Source organism: Vipera ursinii (genome assembly GCF_947247035.1).
Source record: "Vipera ursinii genome assembly, chromosome: 4".
NCBI classification, from domain to species: Eukaryota; Metazoa; Chordata; class Lepidosauria; order Squamata; family Viperidae; genus Vipera; species Vipera ursinii.
In genome coordinates, this window is record NC_139514.1 from 15718501 (window position 1) to 15736968 (window position 18468).

At 38.9% G+C, this 18468-nt stretch overlaps 1 protein-coding gene across 1 annotated transcript; it reads left to right on the plus strand.

The window, feature by feature from the left end:
* The first annotated feature begins 2341 nt into the window (after positions 1–2341).
* Positions 2342–17424, plus strand: LOC310640236 (putative inhibitor of apoptosis). The gene is made up of 9 exons (XM_083362413.1): positions 2342–2357; positions 5526–7385; positions 7492–7591; positions 8976–9054; positions 10334–10382; positions 12082–12324; positions 15712–15963; positions 16227–16268; positions 16820–17424. Exons 2-9 carry the CDS (start codon positions 6413–6415, stop codon positions 17011–17013), a joined length of 1932 nt encoding a protein of 643 aa, XP_083218539.1. The 5' UTR covers positions 2342–2357; positions 5526–6412; the 3' UTR covers positions 17014–17424.
* The last annotated feature ends 1044 nt before the right edge of the window (positions 17425–18468 follow it).

Sequence of the window (18468 nt, forward strand, 5' to 3'; positions counted from 1 at the left end):
AAGGGATACCGTAATACCATATATACATAAATCAATTTACATCTAAAGCAGTCTGAAACACTATGGAAAACCCACTGTGACTAAAATACATATTCATTAATTTGTGTAACATTCTGGGAAGTGAGAGAATTGTGAATGTACTTTTAATAGTCATTTTCAGAAACACATGCAATCAGATACCTGATGAGAAAGACTATGGCAAGAGATCAAAACTTCATTAAAAATAAGCTAGTGGTCATAGATCAACAATGTTGGTAGCTTGATTCTCAAAGACTCCTGCTAGCAAGTCTGACGCACGGTTTATGGGCTATGCCCTGTGACACATACAGGAAACAATTCAAGAACTGGAATTCCCCTTCTAAAATATGCTTATGTGAAATGGAAACATCTCTGCTGGGATTCCCCTGGACAGAAAGCCCCTAATGTTCTTGAACTCCGTGTACCTAATTGAATAGGCCTTTCTGTTTCAAAGTCTTAATTCTACCAAACCAGATGTAAAATGAATGGTATTTACACTGAAATAAACACCAAGCTTGATTTTCTGTATGACCAATGACTGTTTTTCTATCTTGTGATAAGCATAAGGTAGTCAGAAATTTTCCCTTTTAATTTACCCTGGACATTTTGTCCAAAAAAAAAAAAAAGCTTGCTTTGACTTAGAATTCCCTAGAAGAAAAAACGATCACATTTCCTTATTTGAAAATGCTCCTATCAACTCACTAAGCAATTCTTATGTATGCCAATCTTTCAACTTCGCTCATACTGAAATGAATAAATTACTGCCAAGATATCCATCTAAGTGCTTTTGAGCACAGAGAAAAATCATTGGGATGCAATTACTACTTTCCTAACCATCCACCTCATGCTAATAAGCATTTTAGCCCTACTGGTGGCCCACACACAAATCAAGTTTTGAGTTATTTAAGGTGTGTGTGTGTGTGTTTAATAGTGGCACATTAAAACTTTGGCTTGATTGACTTCTATAACTCAGCCAGCATAACAAGGAATTCAGCAATGCAGTGTGTTTCCATTCACACCACATCTTAACCCAACTTCTGAATCTACTCATGTTCTGCACAGGCAAGGTGAGATAAAAAGGACCAATGTGTAAATACCACCATGCAGGACTTCAAACTGAGCTGGTAGAGTATATAGAGCCCATATCAAGAGGAAGCTAAGGCAGTGGTAAACCCCCCCCCCCCAAACCCAGCTCAGAAATAATTGCTCCAGAACGACCCACCCATCTCCAAGAAGGAAGCTGGTATCTTCTTACAGCCACTGGCGACATACAACCTGCTGCTCTCTTAGGTCCAAATCAAGAGGGCATGGTCAAGCTGTAAAATCACTCCAGTAGAAAGCATGCAAAAAGCTTGCCCATCCCCCTCATCCTGCAAAATCAGAGCCTGGGGGCACTGCAAAGTACCAAAATCCATTTTGCAATGCATGCCTTGGATTTTCCCTTCCATTTTCTTGCCCTCTGCCCCAATCCTGGTTTTTCTGCTGCGAGTTTAAGAGAAATGCAAAACGCGGGCAATCTGACAAATCCCCTCCTGCCCATTTCCAAAAAGCTGGTTGTGTCTCCTCCTCCTCCTCCACCACCATCTCCAGGTCTTGACGCGCTCATCCGTGTCGGGCACACTGCCTGCCCCCCAGTCCTGCAGCCTGAAACCGGTGATCCTCGACGGTGGGTCTTTAGTTCTTCTTCACTTTCTGCCATTGTGGGTGTCTTAGCAGAAGAATAAATAACAATAAAGGAAGAATAAAAGAGAACGGAAGGCGCAGTTCCCGCTAGGACTCAGGGACGTCACGATTCTTACACACACACACACACCCCACCCGGGGGGCTATTTAGGAGAATTGTTTTTCCGATCCAGGAATTATTCGTCTTCGAAGCCTGCCCAACCCACGGGGCTTTCCAAAGAGTCAATTAGAAAGACTCTGCAAACGGGCACGCGTGAAGGCCATCAAGATTAGGACCATTGCAGGATTAGATTGCAATTCGGCATCAGGCTAAGAATCCGAATTAACTGAAAGTCAAACCAACCCGGCCCTCCCGCCCCAGTTGGCGCATGCGCACCAAGAGAGCCAACGCCCCTTTTGTTAGGAACCGTCGCACCGCCGGGGGCCTCTCGACTAAGAGGCTCCTCCTCCTCCGCTCTTTCCCTTCGAATGGAATGAGGGCGGAGCCACGTTTCGAGTTTCCGAGTTATTTTTCAAACGGGGGGGCGGGGCTTCGGCCCAACGGCTTCCTTCCTGATTCTCGCTCCCCTCCTCCCCCCGACCGCCGCCTTCGCGACGCTGTATATAATAAAGTTTGCGCTCGCCGTTTGCTTTAAGACCGACCGGCGGCTGTGGGGGTAAGTGGGGGCTGCGCACGCGTGGGGCGGCGTGGGCGGGGTCTGCTGGGGTGGCGTCTCTGGACGCGTTGTCTCGCGAGGGAGGGGGCGGGGGCGAGGGCCTGAGCTATTGGGGTGCCGTGCCTGTGTGTGTGTGTGTGTGTTGGGGGGGAGCGTGTGTATGTGTGTAAATCGGTACTATATGGAGTAAACCCAAGAGCTGTTTTCCACGCAAGACTTATTTACCCATTTTCTGCTTGCGCACAAAGCCTTGATTGAGCTAGAACTGTGGGGTAGATTTGCATTCCTCAGAGTTGTGTAAGCGCAGCTGTTGCGTAAGCGCAGCTGTTGTGTAAGTGCGGGGCAAGTTGTGAACCCCGCCTCTGAGACTTGGCGCTGCCAGTTCTTTTGAGGGGACCTTGCCGGACACCCTCCCACACACACACACACAGTGCTAAGCGAGGTTGGAGTGGTTGAGCGTTGGGAAAGAAGACCATCGGGCGATCTCAGGGCTACATCTGGAAGAAGATGATGCACCTCCTCCACCCCCAAACAATAGGGGTGCCTCTTGTGCAATGGCCAGAAGTGGAGCCGGATTGGATTGGATTGGGTTGATTGACAGATTGGGTTGATTGATTGATTGGGTTGGATTGTAGCTTTCATCAGTACATCCAGTGGTGAGGATTCTGGAAGCTGCACTCCAGCAACATCTGGAGGATTATATGTTTTAAGATAATGGATACTGGATCTGAAGATGATTGTAGTCGATTGACCAAAACCAATCTAATGACTTCTACTTGCATAGGGTTGGGTCTTTCACAGTTTCCAGTTGCCTGGGAATAATTAGGGGTGCGCTGGTACATCTGGAGAGGTTCATGTTGGGAAGGCTGTCTGGAAATGCTGTACTTGGCACTGTTGAACGTGGTCTTTCCAGAAACAAGTCTGTTCTTAACTGATAAGCTTCCTAGGAGCCTTCAGGGTTTCCCTGAATATAGTTTCAAAATATTTTTATGAAGACTGGCAGAATTATTAAGACAAGAATATAGTGTATATTTTCTATAGAGCTAGAAAAGAAAAGTGAGGTTCGATTGTCATCTTCCAGAGGTAGGATATCCAATCCTTTAGAAGATGAAATTGCTGATAACAAAAAAAAATTACCAGTGTGTAATCCTCAGTGCCCAAGTCACTGGGTTCAAATGGGTATCTATACAAATTAAATAAAATTGACTAAAGACACATAATAAACATTACTGCTTTTGATCATGTCCAGGATCTATTTAAGACTACTGCTGCAATTTTAACAAAAGTCAGCTGGATGTGAACAAGATACGATTATAGCAAATGACTTTACTTGATGGTAATCTGTTTCTTCTTTTTATACAGTGACTCTAATTGTAATCATCTCAGTCACCATTTCTGCAATTTAATTATATTTGTTTCCTAGCAGTCATTTCACACATTAAATTACAACAATACTGATGAAAGAGAATATTTGTAGCTCAGGGTTGAAATGACTCCTTTGTGCTCTGTGAGCGTGGTTGTTTTCTTGCAGATGTTTCATTACTCTGTAAACCACTTAGGACTGTATAGCACTGTGAAGATATATATAAGTCTAAGTGCTATTGCTATGGTATTACCCAAACTGGGTAACATCACTGTTACCTAGTTTGGGTAATGAAAAGTCTGCAAGAAACAACCAAGCTCAGAAAGCACAAAGGCCCCTTAAATACAACAATGACAGACTTTAGATTAGAAGTTTCCTTGTATCAGTTATCCTGGTGCTTTTGATGTTCATCTGCTCTCCAGATGAATTTGTTAAAAGTCTAATAATAGCTACTCTTCGTCCTCTGCTTTCCACTGAGTGTCTAGGTAGGTTATATTAGGACGTTACAGTTGTATACAATCTTAATTCTGATTAGTCATTGGGTACTAAAGAGATAACAGCTTGATAGAAGGTAGCTACATTATTTTAGGAGCTTTGGGGAAATGGGTTTCATCCATTCTTCATTTTCCAGCTCCAGTCTTTAATGTAGGACATAAGTAACACAACAAAGATTTCTTAATAGATTTTCTATTTCTAAGTCTCTTTAAACTTCTAAATGTCTTGCGCTGCAGGTTCACCCTGAATTGCTAGTTTCTGAGTTGGGTTACACCTATTCTGGATCTCTTATTATTACTTGTTGAGAGTTGGCATACAACTTTAATAAATTATTGTTACCTGCCTGAAGCTCATTTACATTTGTATCCTAAAATATAGTTTTCCTTTTTGGTTTGACTTCACACTATGAAACCATTCCCTTCCACCTCTTCTCTAAGTAAGATACACCTGTTCGCTAGTGTTTTTATAATTAGACAAAAGGGATGAAACACACATATATATGTGTATGCCAAATTAAAGTGGTTCTTGTCATTAAAGTGATCAAAAATTATGTTAGCCTAAAAACAGATTTCTGCAATTTCTTTGAAGGGTCAAGAATAGCCCATCTGGTTCTAGAGCTAAGTATTTGGACTGCAGTACCCTCAACTGGTATTAGCCATGCTGACTGCCACAAAGATGTAAATATTTGGAAAGCAGTAGATCAGAGGTGGCTATGACAACTGTGGACTCAGAAATTTTGGGAGTTGAAATTCACAGATCTTGAAGTTGGCATATGCCCATCCCTGCACTAGATGATCTGGTCCTGAGGTGGATCTTTTTTAGTTTACTGTAGCAACTTTATTTTAAAGAGGCTGGAAATCCAGGGGTTTTTTTATATAACATGGACAAAAAAAAGCTGTTGCCTTCTAGTGATACCTAAAATGCATAGTTGAGTTAAAGTTATCTTGAGGAAATTGTAAGTATACGTTTAAGAGTGTTGGGTTTTTTTCAGAGCTATGTAGTCAACCTGAATTTTAGAAGTTGAAGTCTGGAAGATTTAAATTTGCAAAGGTTGAGTAATTCATCTATAAACTGATGATTTAGTATAGATACAGTAGGATTTTGTGGACTTGTACTCTTTTGTGACCCATCAATTTACTTCTAGTCTTTTGTGACTGATGAACCACAAGTTTTAAACTTTTAATCTAAAAATGTTATAACTGGAATTAAGTTCAAACTTTATTTCTAAAATACATGCATTATTTATAACAGTTTGTATATAAAGTTAATTGTTGTTTAAAGGAGCTTATGTATTTTTTCTTTTCATGCAGGTTTCAGTAACCCGAAATACGTTGTATTTTTCAGTCTTTTTTTAAAAAAATATTGTGAATACCATATTGTATTATGGCTGCTTAAGCCCCTTGAAAGGACTAGTCTGAAGTTTGGGAGATAATTTTGTGCATAGATATTCAAATTGGTTTTTGCCATTATGCAGGATAACTGCATCCACTTATCAAACATTATCTGCAATGACATTTTGATTAATGAATTTAAACTGCTGCTTTGGGTTCGACATCTCCATAAACGTATTAAATTCAGTAACCCTTTAATAATAATAATGCAGCCAGATTGAAAATTCACTACACTTAATTGATAATATAAAAAAGACTATGTTCCAAGGCTGTTAAGAACTTTTGGTGACCAAAATTCCTTTGATCACATTTCACTGATATGTGTCAGGATAAACCTTTGAGGAATTTTTTGTGAAGTGTTACGGAGTGAAATGATATATTGAAAAGGAAAAATGGTTTCTTATTGTAAGGAGAAGTATTCAAAGATGTGCATTTAAGTTGGCTTTTCTGTAGTACCATACAGGTAGACCCCACTTAGATCCATGATTTTGACCTTGCTCTTTCAGAAATAAAAGTTTAAAAAATATCCCTACATTATTTTATTTGGAAATAATTCAGATTCTTGGGACAGAGGCCTTATGTATTCAGACTTATAATTAATTATGTCTTCAAACTTCCTTTATTTTAAATATACTCCTCCCTCAATTTAGTAAGATTTATGTAATTATAGAAGAAAAAAAAAGGAACTACAATATTTTATAACAAGTCTGGATTGTGAAAGTATGAAAAAAATTACCCTGTCAAAAAGGAACTATTAAAGTGAATGTAATATTTTTTTAAAAAAAGAAAATAAGCATTGCAATGTAATGTTAACTTTCAGGTTTTTATTTTATTATGGCCTGGAAGTTGGTAAGAATTGCACAAAATTATCTCCCAAACTTCAGACTCGTCCTTTACTCCTATCCTGTTTTATCTACATCATGAATGTTATTGGCTCATTTCTACCAAAACTGAAGAATGACGCAGACGTGACAGAACTGAAGTATGACTTATCGTGTGAACTCTACAGGATGTCTACATATTCCGCTTTTCCACCGAATGTACCAGTATCTGAAAGGAGTCTTGCTCGAGCTGGTTTCTATTATACTGGTTTGAAGGATAAAGTGAAATGTTACAATTGTGGCTTAATGTTAGATAACTGGAAAAAAGGTGACAGTGCTCTGGAGAAGCACAAACAACTCTATCCTAGTTGCAGCTTTGTTCAGAGTCTGACTTCAGTGACTAACCTTGGATCCTCGTTTCGTTCTGCCTTTTCACCTCCAGCTATCTCTGGACTTACCTCTTCACACTCCTCAATGCAAGCATTAACGTTGGGTCAAGCTGGGTATTACAATGGAAGCTTTTCCAGTTTTCCTCATAATCCAGTCACATCTGCAGCAGTAGAAGATCTGTCACATTTGAGACCAAAGCCTTTCAACCCTATGATGAGCACAGAAGAAAGCAGATTGCTCACTTTCAAGACATGGCCCCTGGCATTTTTGTCCCCATCTTCGTTAGCCAAAGCTGGGTTTTATTATGTAGGACCTGCAGACAAGGTGGCTTGTTTTGCCTGTGGTGGTCAGTTGAGTAATTGGGAACCAAAGGACAATGCTATGTCAGAACATCAAAGACATTTTCCAAACTGCCCTTTTGTGGAACAAATTCAAAACAATTCAAATTTGACTGGCTTTAATTTGGGCATGCAAAACTACGTAGGCCGTTTCAGAACCTTCAAAAATTGGCCACTTACAGTCCCGGTTCTTCCACAGCAACTGGCAGATGCTGGCTTCTATTATGTGGGTAAGAACTTGTTCTTTCATGTTTTGGACTGAATCTTATTTTTTCAACAGTTAAATTTACTGTTTGTCTTTTTGTTTAATTAACACGTGAAATGTTTGTTGTTAAGGTCGCAATGATGATGTCAAATGCTTCTGCTGTGATGGTGGACTCAGGTGTTGGGAGACTGGAGATGACCCGTGGGTGGAACATGCTAAATGGTTTCCAAGGTGCCCTTTTTTTTAAAAAAAATAATAACAAAGAAACTTTTGTAATAATTTTTGTCCTGTTGAAAGTAGAACTTTTTATTTGAAAAGGATTACTCAGTAAGAGTAATATTCCCATGCAGGTCCAGACTAGCTTCTGTATTAATATGAAGCATCTTCACCATGAATGGTTATCAAAAGTGGTTTGTGAAGGGAGCATTGCTACTCAAGAAATAAATCTAAAGTTTTGGGAGAACAAATGGAATGTTTAGTTGACGGAACTTGCATAGAATTGAACTTTAAGCTGGTAGGAATTATCTGAAAATGGCTTGACAAGAACTGTGTTTTTCTCGGGACACTGAGTATCTTTAAAGCAGCAGTGCCTTTATCCATCAAGATGCATCTTATTCAGTCACCTAGATAACAGTTTTTGAAGCTGCCATATATTGCTGGGGAGAAATGTATGGCTGTTTTAATCATTTGAAAAGAGGTTGTTCATACACAGTTTTTTGTGTATTTTCACAGCCACAGTGAAATGGGAGAAATCTTTTCTCTCTGCTGTTCAGAGTTGGAGCATTTTCTTAGCTGCTGTAGGAAGCAAGATATGCTGAATTTTGACTCAAGAATAAAAATCGTTCTTACACTAGCTATTTCAAAAACTATTTTCAAAAATTCTGTTGGGTTAAACAGTACTGACATTTTTAAAGAACACTAGATAGTAAAGTGTACTTAACAAAACTGTTTTAGCTAAGTTCTAATCAAGTATTGTAATGATTGGGTCATATTCCAAGTGCCAGTATATTTGATTTTAAAAAGAAATATTATTCTAATCCAGAGAGTAGATTAAATGGCTCCTTTTAGTTCATGGAGCGGAGCAAAAATTTAGGAGTTTCCACGTGAATGAAATCTTGCCTTACCACTCTAGGCATCTGGACCAAGCTCATCTTAAGATAGGGTTTGTAGAAAAAATGCAGTTCTTGATTTCTAATGCAATTGTGTCTAATAAAGATTCTTCCATTTGTAGTGAAGATGTTTGGAGCATTTTGGAATTATTTTGAGGTGTAATAAACAGGATATAAATTGCATATAAAATAAGAATTGTAGGCTACTAGAGTTGAATTTATTTGTTCATTTGTTTATCAAATTTATTAACTGCCCGTCTCCCTCAGAGATGGGATTAATTAATTTTGGTTTTCTCAGTGTTGATTGGGCAATGTTTTTCACTTGTAAATTCCGTTTTTGACAGAATGGATACCGTATATTTAATGCTTCAGTGTATTGTCCTGGGTCAGGTTTCAATAAATATATCTTTGGCCCACTAAGCAGAGAGCATTGTGGCTAATAAATATTCTTAAAAGCGCATATATTCCGCATATTAAAACTTAAAGTTGATATACTTTTCTTCTAGTTGTGAATACCTGATTTATAGAAAAGGTCAAGAGTTTGTCCGCCAAGTTCAAGCAAGATATCCACATCTTCTCCAACAGGTATGCAAGTATTGTTGCATTTTCTGTAATAACACGATTTGCTTTTCTTTTGCTGTATAGTGCACAAATTTGTTGAAAGAATTAACCTGTATCGTATACTGCCTTGAACCTTATCTGATCAGATTGTGTTTACACAATAGGATAAGGCCTGGCAGACAGGACTTTGAGGCAGGAGTGAAGCTTTAGACTTCTAGCCCTTTTACTGATATTTCTCTAGCAAGGACGCTGCACTGTGGTTTTGTAAAATGACAATGCAATCCATTTGTTTTCAAGCTGTGACCAAGACAACAGAGGCTGTGAAATAAAGTGTTATAATGTGAAAACAGTCTGCTCCTGGAAACATTAAATAATTACATAGTTAAAAGATTGAGCAATAAAGGCTATAAATATGATGCAAAAATCACAAGCCTATAAAAAGTTACAGAAAATTGGATAAAGTTTTAAAAAATTTAAAAAGTAAAAGTAAAATAAGAAGCTATAGAAAGAACAGCTTGATACAGTGAATAAGTTGGAGATTAAAAAACAAAACAGGCCTGAGCTGGGTGGAAGCTGGGTGGCTATAGAGGACAAGCAATACAGGTAGTCCTTAACTTGTGACTGGTTGCTTAGCAACTGAAGTTATGATGGGCCTCCCCAGAGTTATTACAACCCAGATTCAAAGTTCTGATGGACTTTCTGTCCCTTCCCTCCCTCCCCAGTCACATCATTGCATTTTGAGTGCTTGGCAACTGCTCTGCATTTACAGCTGCTTGTAACATCCTGGGGTCACATGACTGTGATTTATTTATTTATTTTTTGCTGAAACCGGTGTTTATTTCTGGTTTCAGCAAAATTGCCCATGATGGACAATGATTCACTTAAAGACCTCTGTGATTCACTTAACAACAGCAGCAGAAAAGACCTTAAAATCAGGTATAGTCACATGACGTATGACCATAATTCAGAGCTCAGTTAGGATCATGAGTTGAGAACTGTCTGTACCTGATTAATTTTGCACACTATTACACAAACAGCAACGTTGTACATAAGCAGCTAGGATCAAGTGCAGTGTAGTGTGGCATTTTAATCAAAATACATGCAGACATTTAGGATGAAGATTCACCAATTCTCCCACTTGGTGGCACCCAGATAAATTGGGATAAATTGCAGCTTCAATCTACCTGGTGGAATCGTATTAAGAAATATTAGTTAAAGGTATCACTGTTAGCAAACTCTCTGAACAGTGTATCCTTTCAAAAAGCAAACATTTCCTTCTAAATTTTTTTTCTCTGTGTTGCAGTTGTTATCTACTGCAGATACACCTGTAGATGAAAATACAGAAGCACCAAGTAAGTATTTTGATTTGTTTATTTTGTGCCTTTGGATAAGAGTTGACTCTTGGTGACTGGATAAGTCCCTAGTGCTTTTCAGAGAGTTTTCCATTGCCTCCTTCCTAAGGCTAAGAGAGAATGACTGACCAAGGGTTACCCAGCTGTGGCCAAGGCAGGGCTGTAATGTCAGATCTCCTGATTTTCTAACCCACTGCTTTAACAATTATACCACACTGACTCTTATCAGAATTTTGATAGCATTTATAAAATGTAGCACGCAGATGTTAACACATTTATCTTTAATGGTCTGTAGCAATTCAGTTTTGTTATTCTTACTAAGTTAGTAAAATACATTGTCATGGTTTTTAAATCAAGCATTCCTGAAGCTGACCATTCAAATTTAAACTTAAACCAGAAAAATGATAATTTTGCAATAAAATCAAATTGCCCTACAAATGTAAGTGAAAATTAACCTGTTTCATCTGCCTGCTTAAACTTATGAAGATCCATACCTATTTAAATCACTGAGGACCTCTGGTGGTGAATATGTTATAAATATTTTTCTGAATTACCAGGCGTTGTTTATATCGGGTCCCCAACCCCCCGGTCCATGGACTGGTACTGGGCCGCGGCATGCCAGCAACTGGGGTGCACAAACAAGCAAAGCCCTATCTGCAGGATGCGGGCAGCACATAAAACCACGCCCCTTCCAGTCCGCGGAAAAACCTCTCTCCTCATAACCAGTTCCTGGTGCCCAAAAGGTTGGGGACCTCTGGTCTATATTTCTTGTAGAATAAAAAGATGGGTAATTTTCATCTGTTGAGGGTACGCTTAGGCCTAAAAGCAAGTGGCATAAATTCAGTAGTGCATAGAAGGCCTGAATTTGAGGCATTGTCATCTAATTATGACTTTTTCAAGCAGTGGGACTAATGAAACTGACATGAGTCTCAGAGACAATAGGGAATAGCAGACTAAATTGGCTGAAGGCTTGACTCAGGATATGGCATCTTCATCTATTCAAATTCTGTGCTTGAAGAATATAGTTGGGATATGTATGCCTTTTTTAGGAAACAGATCTTGGGTTTGTAGTACCTGTTCTGTACCAGCCTGCTACCGGCCCTGCAGCAAAAGCAGGGACAACCCCTTTACAAACGGCAAGAGGCTGGAATAAAGCCTGCCAAATTTATTCACATAAAACAGAGCAAGACAAGACACCAACCATGAAACAGGAGCTAAGAAACAGGAACTATCCAAGCGGTTGCCTTCAGCAAACCAGCCCTCCCACACATTCCCCTTAAATACAGTTCAGGGCGTGGCCTCTCTCTGCCTCCTTCCGAGGTGCCCCATTGCCTTCCTCTGTTTACTCCTGATTGACTGCCTCCTGCGTCGGGCATCCTTGAACAGGGCCAGCTGTGGGTCATCTTCATCCACGCTGTCAGGCTCACACAGCTGGGTCTGCGTCGTGACCAGATGAGAGGGGCCTGGCTGGGGGCTCTCATCAAGCTGTCCAATCCCCTCAGCAAGCTCTTCAACACCCCCCTCCTCCTCCTCTGAGTCGTCCGACCCAACTGCCGAACCCACAGGCTGACCCTGAATCACAACAGTACCTTAGATGTGGGATCCAGTACAGAAGTGATACTTTTTCATTTGTCTGTTTTTAAACCCAGCAAGATACTGATGCTTCAAGAAATAATGCTAGAATGTTTTCTCTGAATAGTTATTCGTTTTGAATATGGTGAAAATACTTCAGAAGATGCCGCCATAATGAAAACACCCATGGTTGAAGCTGTTTTGGAGATGGGATTCAGTAGAAGACTGGTCAAGCAAACGGTTCAGAGTAAAATATTAACAACAGGGGAGAATTACAAAACAGTAAATGATCTGGTGTCTGACCTTATTACTTCAGAAGATGAGAAGAAGGAAGAGGAGAAGGAGGATCCATCAGAGAAAACCACATCAGGTATATATAAGTTTCATTCCATCAGTTTGACGAATTGGTCGTTGTTTTCCTTGCTATATGATAGCTTTATTGAGAATTAACCCCTTCACAAAATACCTTTGTGGAAATCTGTGTCCTTGAGTTTGTCTTCATTGGAATGGTCTGGTTCAATCCTGTCAGTGCAGAAAACCCAGAACTATAGTATCCTAATAGGTTGCTGTTCAGCCTTTAGCTGAAACTTTCTATAGAAGCCATCTCTAGGGGAAAAAATCAATATTCAGTTCTATTGTCATACTGTGGTTTCTACCCAGAAATGTTGCTTATTCACTTAAAACCTGTACCTGCTGTAATTTAAACACAGTAGAATTGTCAACATGTAGTAGAAATCTCAGTGTTTGCCTCCTTCTCTATTATAATCTTCGGTCACTCGAACAGTAGTATCTTATTTCTCTCAATCTTCTTTCTAGGCTCAGTATAACCAGTGGTTATCCATAGAGGGAAATTGGCTATTTTGTCCAATTCTGAAACACTAATTTATTTTCCTTTCATAAAAATGACGTCCCGAATTGGAAATAGTGTCCTAAATAAGCTGTCCCTTTCATTGGAGAAAGTGCAATCAATTTGTAATAATGTCACTTTCATTTCTTTTTATTCTTTTTGGCATAAAGATCTTGTGTTTTTTTGTAGACGTTAAGAAGGCAAAGACTCTGTTCTCTTAGTCAATAAGTTAACGATGATGTCCCTAGTGAACAGGGAGAGCAATATGCCTCAGAGGAGAATTGTTGGCTCTTCTAATTATACTCATGACAATACGTCATACAGGTAGTCCACCACTTACCACTTTCTTTAGTGATGGTTTGAAGTTACAGTTGCACTGAAAAAAGTGACATGCGAGTCAAAGTGACCTATGTCCTTGGCAGCACCCTCACAGTCATGTGATAAAAAAAAATCAGGCACTTGGCAATCAACATATATTAATGATGATTGCAGTCTTTCAGGGTCAGTGATGATAATCACTTTCAACCTTTCCAGCCAGTTTCCCGACAAGCAGAATCAATGAGGGGAACTGGGTCTGTTTAATGACTGGGCAATTTGCTTGACTGTAGCAAAATTTATAAAATTGGGCACAACTCATTTAAGAACCGCCTTGCTTAGCAGTGGAAATTCTGGTTTCAATGGTGGTCATAAGTAAAAGGATTATCTGTACCTAGTGAAAACAGTCTTATATTTTGGGCAGAGGAGGTTGGTAGTTGGGTTGAAAAAAGGTCGTCTAAATAAACCTAAGTCACGCAGATGGGGACTGCAACCAAAAACTAAAAGATGCTTGCTCCTGGGGAGGAAAGCCATGGCAAATCTAGACAGCACACTAAAAAGCAGAGACATCACCCTGCCAACAAAAGTGTGTATAGTCAAGGCTATGGTCTTCCCAGTTGCAATGTATGGCTGTGAAAGTTGGACCATAAGAAAGGCTGAGCGCCAAAGAATTGAAGCCTTTGAACTATGGTGCTGGAGAAGACTGCGAGTCCCTTGGATTGCAAGGCGATCAAACCGGTCAGTCCTAGAGGAGATCAACCCTGACTGCTCTTTAGAAGGCCAGATCCTGAAGTTGAAACTCAAATACTTTGGCCACCTAATGAGAAGGAAGGACTCCCTGGAGAAGAGCCTAATTCTGGGAAAGATTGAGGGCAAGAGAAGAAGGGGACGACAGAGAATGAGGTGGCTGGATGGAGTCACTGAAGCAGTAGGCGTGAGCTTAAATGGACTCCAGAAGATGGTAGACGACAGGAAGGCCTGGAGGAACGTTGTCCATGGGGTCGTGATAGGTCGGACACGACTTCGCAACTAACAACAAATAAACCTAAATACAATTTGAGACCAGAACAGAGATCTTTCTACTACTTGAGTCAAAAGACCCTCTCTTTCATCTTGGATGGGGCATTTTCAGAGTCTAATGAACTCAGATAACTAGAGAGACCACAACATTTTCATTCAAAGTTATCTTATCTTTATCTTATCTTTATTAGACTTATATACTGCCCTTCTCCCGTAGGACTCAGGGCGGTTCACAAGGTTTTTGAAATAACAATACAACAATTACAAAAATTAAGAACAGTTAAAATAATTACATTTAAACCTTGAATAAATATAAAACCCCAATTAAAATCCAATTAAAACCCCAATTAATACTCTCAGTCCAGGCCAGAAAGCTCAAAGAGCCAAGTCTTCAGGTCCCGGCGGAATGAGCGAAGGTCAGGGGCAGTCCTGAGCTCTACGGGCAGCTGGTTCCAAAGGGCAGGCGTGCCCACAGAGAAGGCCCTCCCCCTGGGTGTTATTCATATTAGCCATGAATATTGAAGAGCCAGGGTAGATAGAAAACCCTCAAAATAGATTAAGGCAATCTTCTGGATGAGCCTCCATGGAATCAGATCAGATTCCAAGCTTAGCAGTGTGAATGCACACTGGAGCATACATAACAAGTCCTCTTAAGAATTTTGTTTGCATTATTTTCAAAGGGATCCTGTTACTGTATTTACAGACCTGCATGCCATAAATAAGGTAGCTCAAGACTTGTCCAGTTAATCTTAATAGCTGCCTGGACATGTTTGTTACCATTTTGACTCACGAAACAAACTATCATTTGTGAAACTCTACCTATATTCTGTCTGTTCTTTCTAAGATGCTAGGGCAGAGGAAAACTAGAGCTTTTAAAGAGATTAGCCTGATTAATATAGATGCTGTCAGTTTTCTAACACATATGCATATAATTAAAACCTCTTGGCAACACAGTTGCTATAGTTTTGTGATGATTGAATAGAAGGCAGTTTCTCATATAACAAAGGGCAAAACAACTTCTCAAGCCAACTTAGGATGTTACAAGAATGGCTGTATTATCTACGTGCACTGGAGCCAAAATAGAGTTATTAGCTAATGGGGAGGGTGGTGAAACTCTGCAGCTGACAAAACCTGCAGTAATTAATTTGTGTAAAAATTGAAAATAATTAGTGCCATCCAGTGTTGGATGTATTTACATAATATATTGATATTATAGTATATTGATCACGTCATTGCTACCTGTCAGTTTCATCAGCATACTAAATGCTATGCTATTATGCTAATTTATGTGCCATTGTATGATTCATCTTTTTAAAGTAAATTGGAGTTTGAATTTAAAAATGGTGTTAAAAAATTCCTTTCAACAAAGTGGGTAGATCTGTTGGATTTTGTGACTCTGAAAAACTGTATGTTTGCAATACAGTAATACTGCTTTATATTCACAATACCCCCATTGTGCCCTTCTCCTGGATGAGTTCAGTACCTGGAAAATTTCCATTTTTACTCAACATTTTCTGCTAAAACTGCTAAGAAATAGGTTTGTACCATGTCATCTTTTCATTTATTATATTTCAGATCTGGCCTTAATCAGAAAGAATCGAATGGCATTGTTTCAGCGCTTGACATGTACGCTCCCTATCCTGGAAAGTTTATTAAGTTCCAAAGTAATAAGTGACCAGGAACACCAAGTTATTAAACAAAAAACCCAGACATCTTTGCAAGCTAGAGAACTGATTGATACCATCTTGGTGAAAGGAAATTCTGCAGCACACATATTCAGAAATTGTTTACAGGAATGTGATCCTGCATTATACAAGGATTTGTTTGGTGAGTTTCTTAGAGAAATGCTTTGAATTGTCCTTTTCTTGAAGAATGGTAACTAGTTTACTGCAATTCACAATTATAATGGATTTATGAGTTTTTATAGCTAAGAAATAGATAATGCAGAGGAAATTCTGTTGATTAGACTTCCCAAAAGCAATTCACTGTTAATGTTAATAATTGTAAAGCACGGGGTTAGAGTTTCTCTGCATTGTGATGAATCTGAGGTAATTTGTTACTTGATCTAACAATGTTTAACTTACTTTCAGTGGAGAAGAATATGACATACATTCCAATGGAAGATGTTTCAGGTAAACATTTAATTTACTAAATAAACATGAATGGTGTTTGGAATATAAGCACTGCAGTGTTTTTAAGAAAACAGGTTATGGTGAAATAGTTCATAATGGGAGTTGCGAGTGAATGCTTATAAAACTGACCTGGATTAATATTTTTGAGTCTTTTGAAATTCCGTTTAATAAGATGGATGTACTTGGACAGGAAGATCTTTGGGCCTGAAATAGAATATTCTTCCTTTCTTCAATAGTGTCTCAACATAAGTTGGTGATAAGATCTAATCTGGGTCAGTGACACATTCTGGTGAGAGAGACATTCCCCGAGAACGGGCTCCAGCATAAGTCCGGAAGCTTGGAAAACTAAACCTCGGGTCCTGGTGATTGACCCAGATTGGATCCTGCAACATTATCCTGGGACACGTATATTTGCTTTCATTCATAGGTTGATGGATTTAAGAAGAGAGAGGGTTGTGAATGGCGGGGAAGTGAGGAATGCCTTTCTTCTTTATTAAAGCATAGTTCAAAATGTTATTTTTTGTGTAGATAATAAGATTCTTTAATTGCAGGCTTACCTATGGAAGAACAACTGAGACGATTGCAAGAGGAGAGAACATGCAAAGTCTGCATGGACAAGGAAGTGTCCATTGTCTTCATCCCCTGTGGCCATTTGGTTGTTTGCAAGGAATGTGCCCCTTCCCTTAGGAAATGCCCAATATGCAGAGGAACCATCAAGGGTACAGTGCGGACATTTCTTTCATGAAGAAGATAAACCATGCTATTTTTCCCCCAAGGAAACATTTTCATGCTTTCTGAATGACCCTACGAGCTAATTCATAATGACTTGATGCTTCAAGTATCTGCAAAATACAAGCTAAGCTGCAGCTCAATATACTGATGAAGGTCACAAAGTTGATGCTTTTGAGGTCAATTATGTCTCAAGTGATTATACTTGAGAATTTTGATAGGCTGGCCCTTTTATAAAGGACATAATTTCATAGTAGTTTGAAGTGACATAAAGTGAATGGTGATTTATGTATTAATTATGCTACTGTTAGTAAAAGAAACTGTTGATTTATGATTTGAAAAGTCTAGAAAGACTGGTGTAACTTGTTGGCTAGTTGAAAATATATTTTATTTACAATAAATAAAACTTTGATGTGGTTGAAACATGCATTCTGGGTCTGTTGTAGCTATATTCATTGTAGAATAATTGAGTAACTACAGCGGTATTATGTGCCATAATTCATAAGCATCTTGAAATAGAATGTTAAATATCTTTGAAATTAAGCAATGTTGCCAGGTATTATGCAGAATTTTTTTTAAATTTGATTTTCAAACTTGTATTATGTTCAGTAGATTTCAGGTTGTACTCGACTTATGACCACAATTGAATCCAAAATTTCTGTTGCTAAGTGAGACATTTGTTAAGTGAATTTTGCCCTATTTTATGACCTTTCTAGCCACAGTTTTTAAGTGAACCACTGCAGTTAAGTTAGTAACACAGTTGTTAAGTAAATCTGGCTTCCCTATTGACTTTGCCTAACAAAGGTTGCAAAAGATGATCACAGGACCTCGGGACACTGCGAACCATCATAAATATGAGTTAGTTGCCAAGTGTCTGAATTTTGATCACATGACCATGGGGATGCTGCAATGGTCATAAGTGCGTAAAATGGTCATAAGTCACTTTTTCCAGTGCCGTTGTAACTTTGAACGGTTACTACATTAACTTTTGGAAGTCGAGGACTATCTCTATAAAATGGGACCATACCTGTACACAACTGTAATCAGCTTATTAGGAAATACTCTTAATTGTTCCTGGCCAGTCTTTTTAACTATCTATGGCTGAAGAAGAGTTTGTTCTTTAGAGTAGCCGAATTTCAAGAATTGTTGCCTCCCTACATACCTATTTCTTGGCCCATATATTTAACACTGCAGCCTCAGATATTTAGTTTGGGCAGTTTGTATTATGCCTGTTATTGCATATATTTCCACTTTTTTGGCATTATAAAGAATATTGGAATCCTGGTCCTTCATATTAAAAATAATATACCATAGCATAATGTTGCATCTCCATTGCGGTGAACCTACTGTGCATATCCACATGGATGAGGATTTTCTTAAGTGTTTTAAGTAGGAGTCCATTGAAGGTGGACAACCAATAAATTTAAATAAAAATAAATTTATGCCAGTGTTCTGCATGGAATTCCATTCT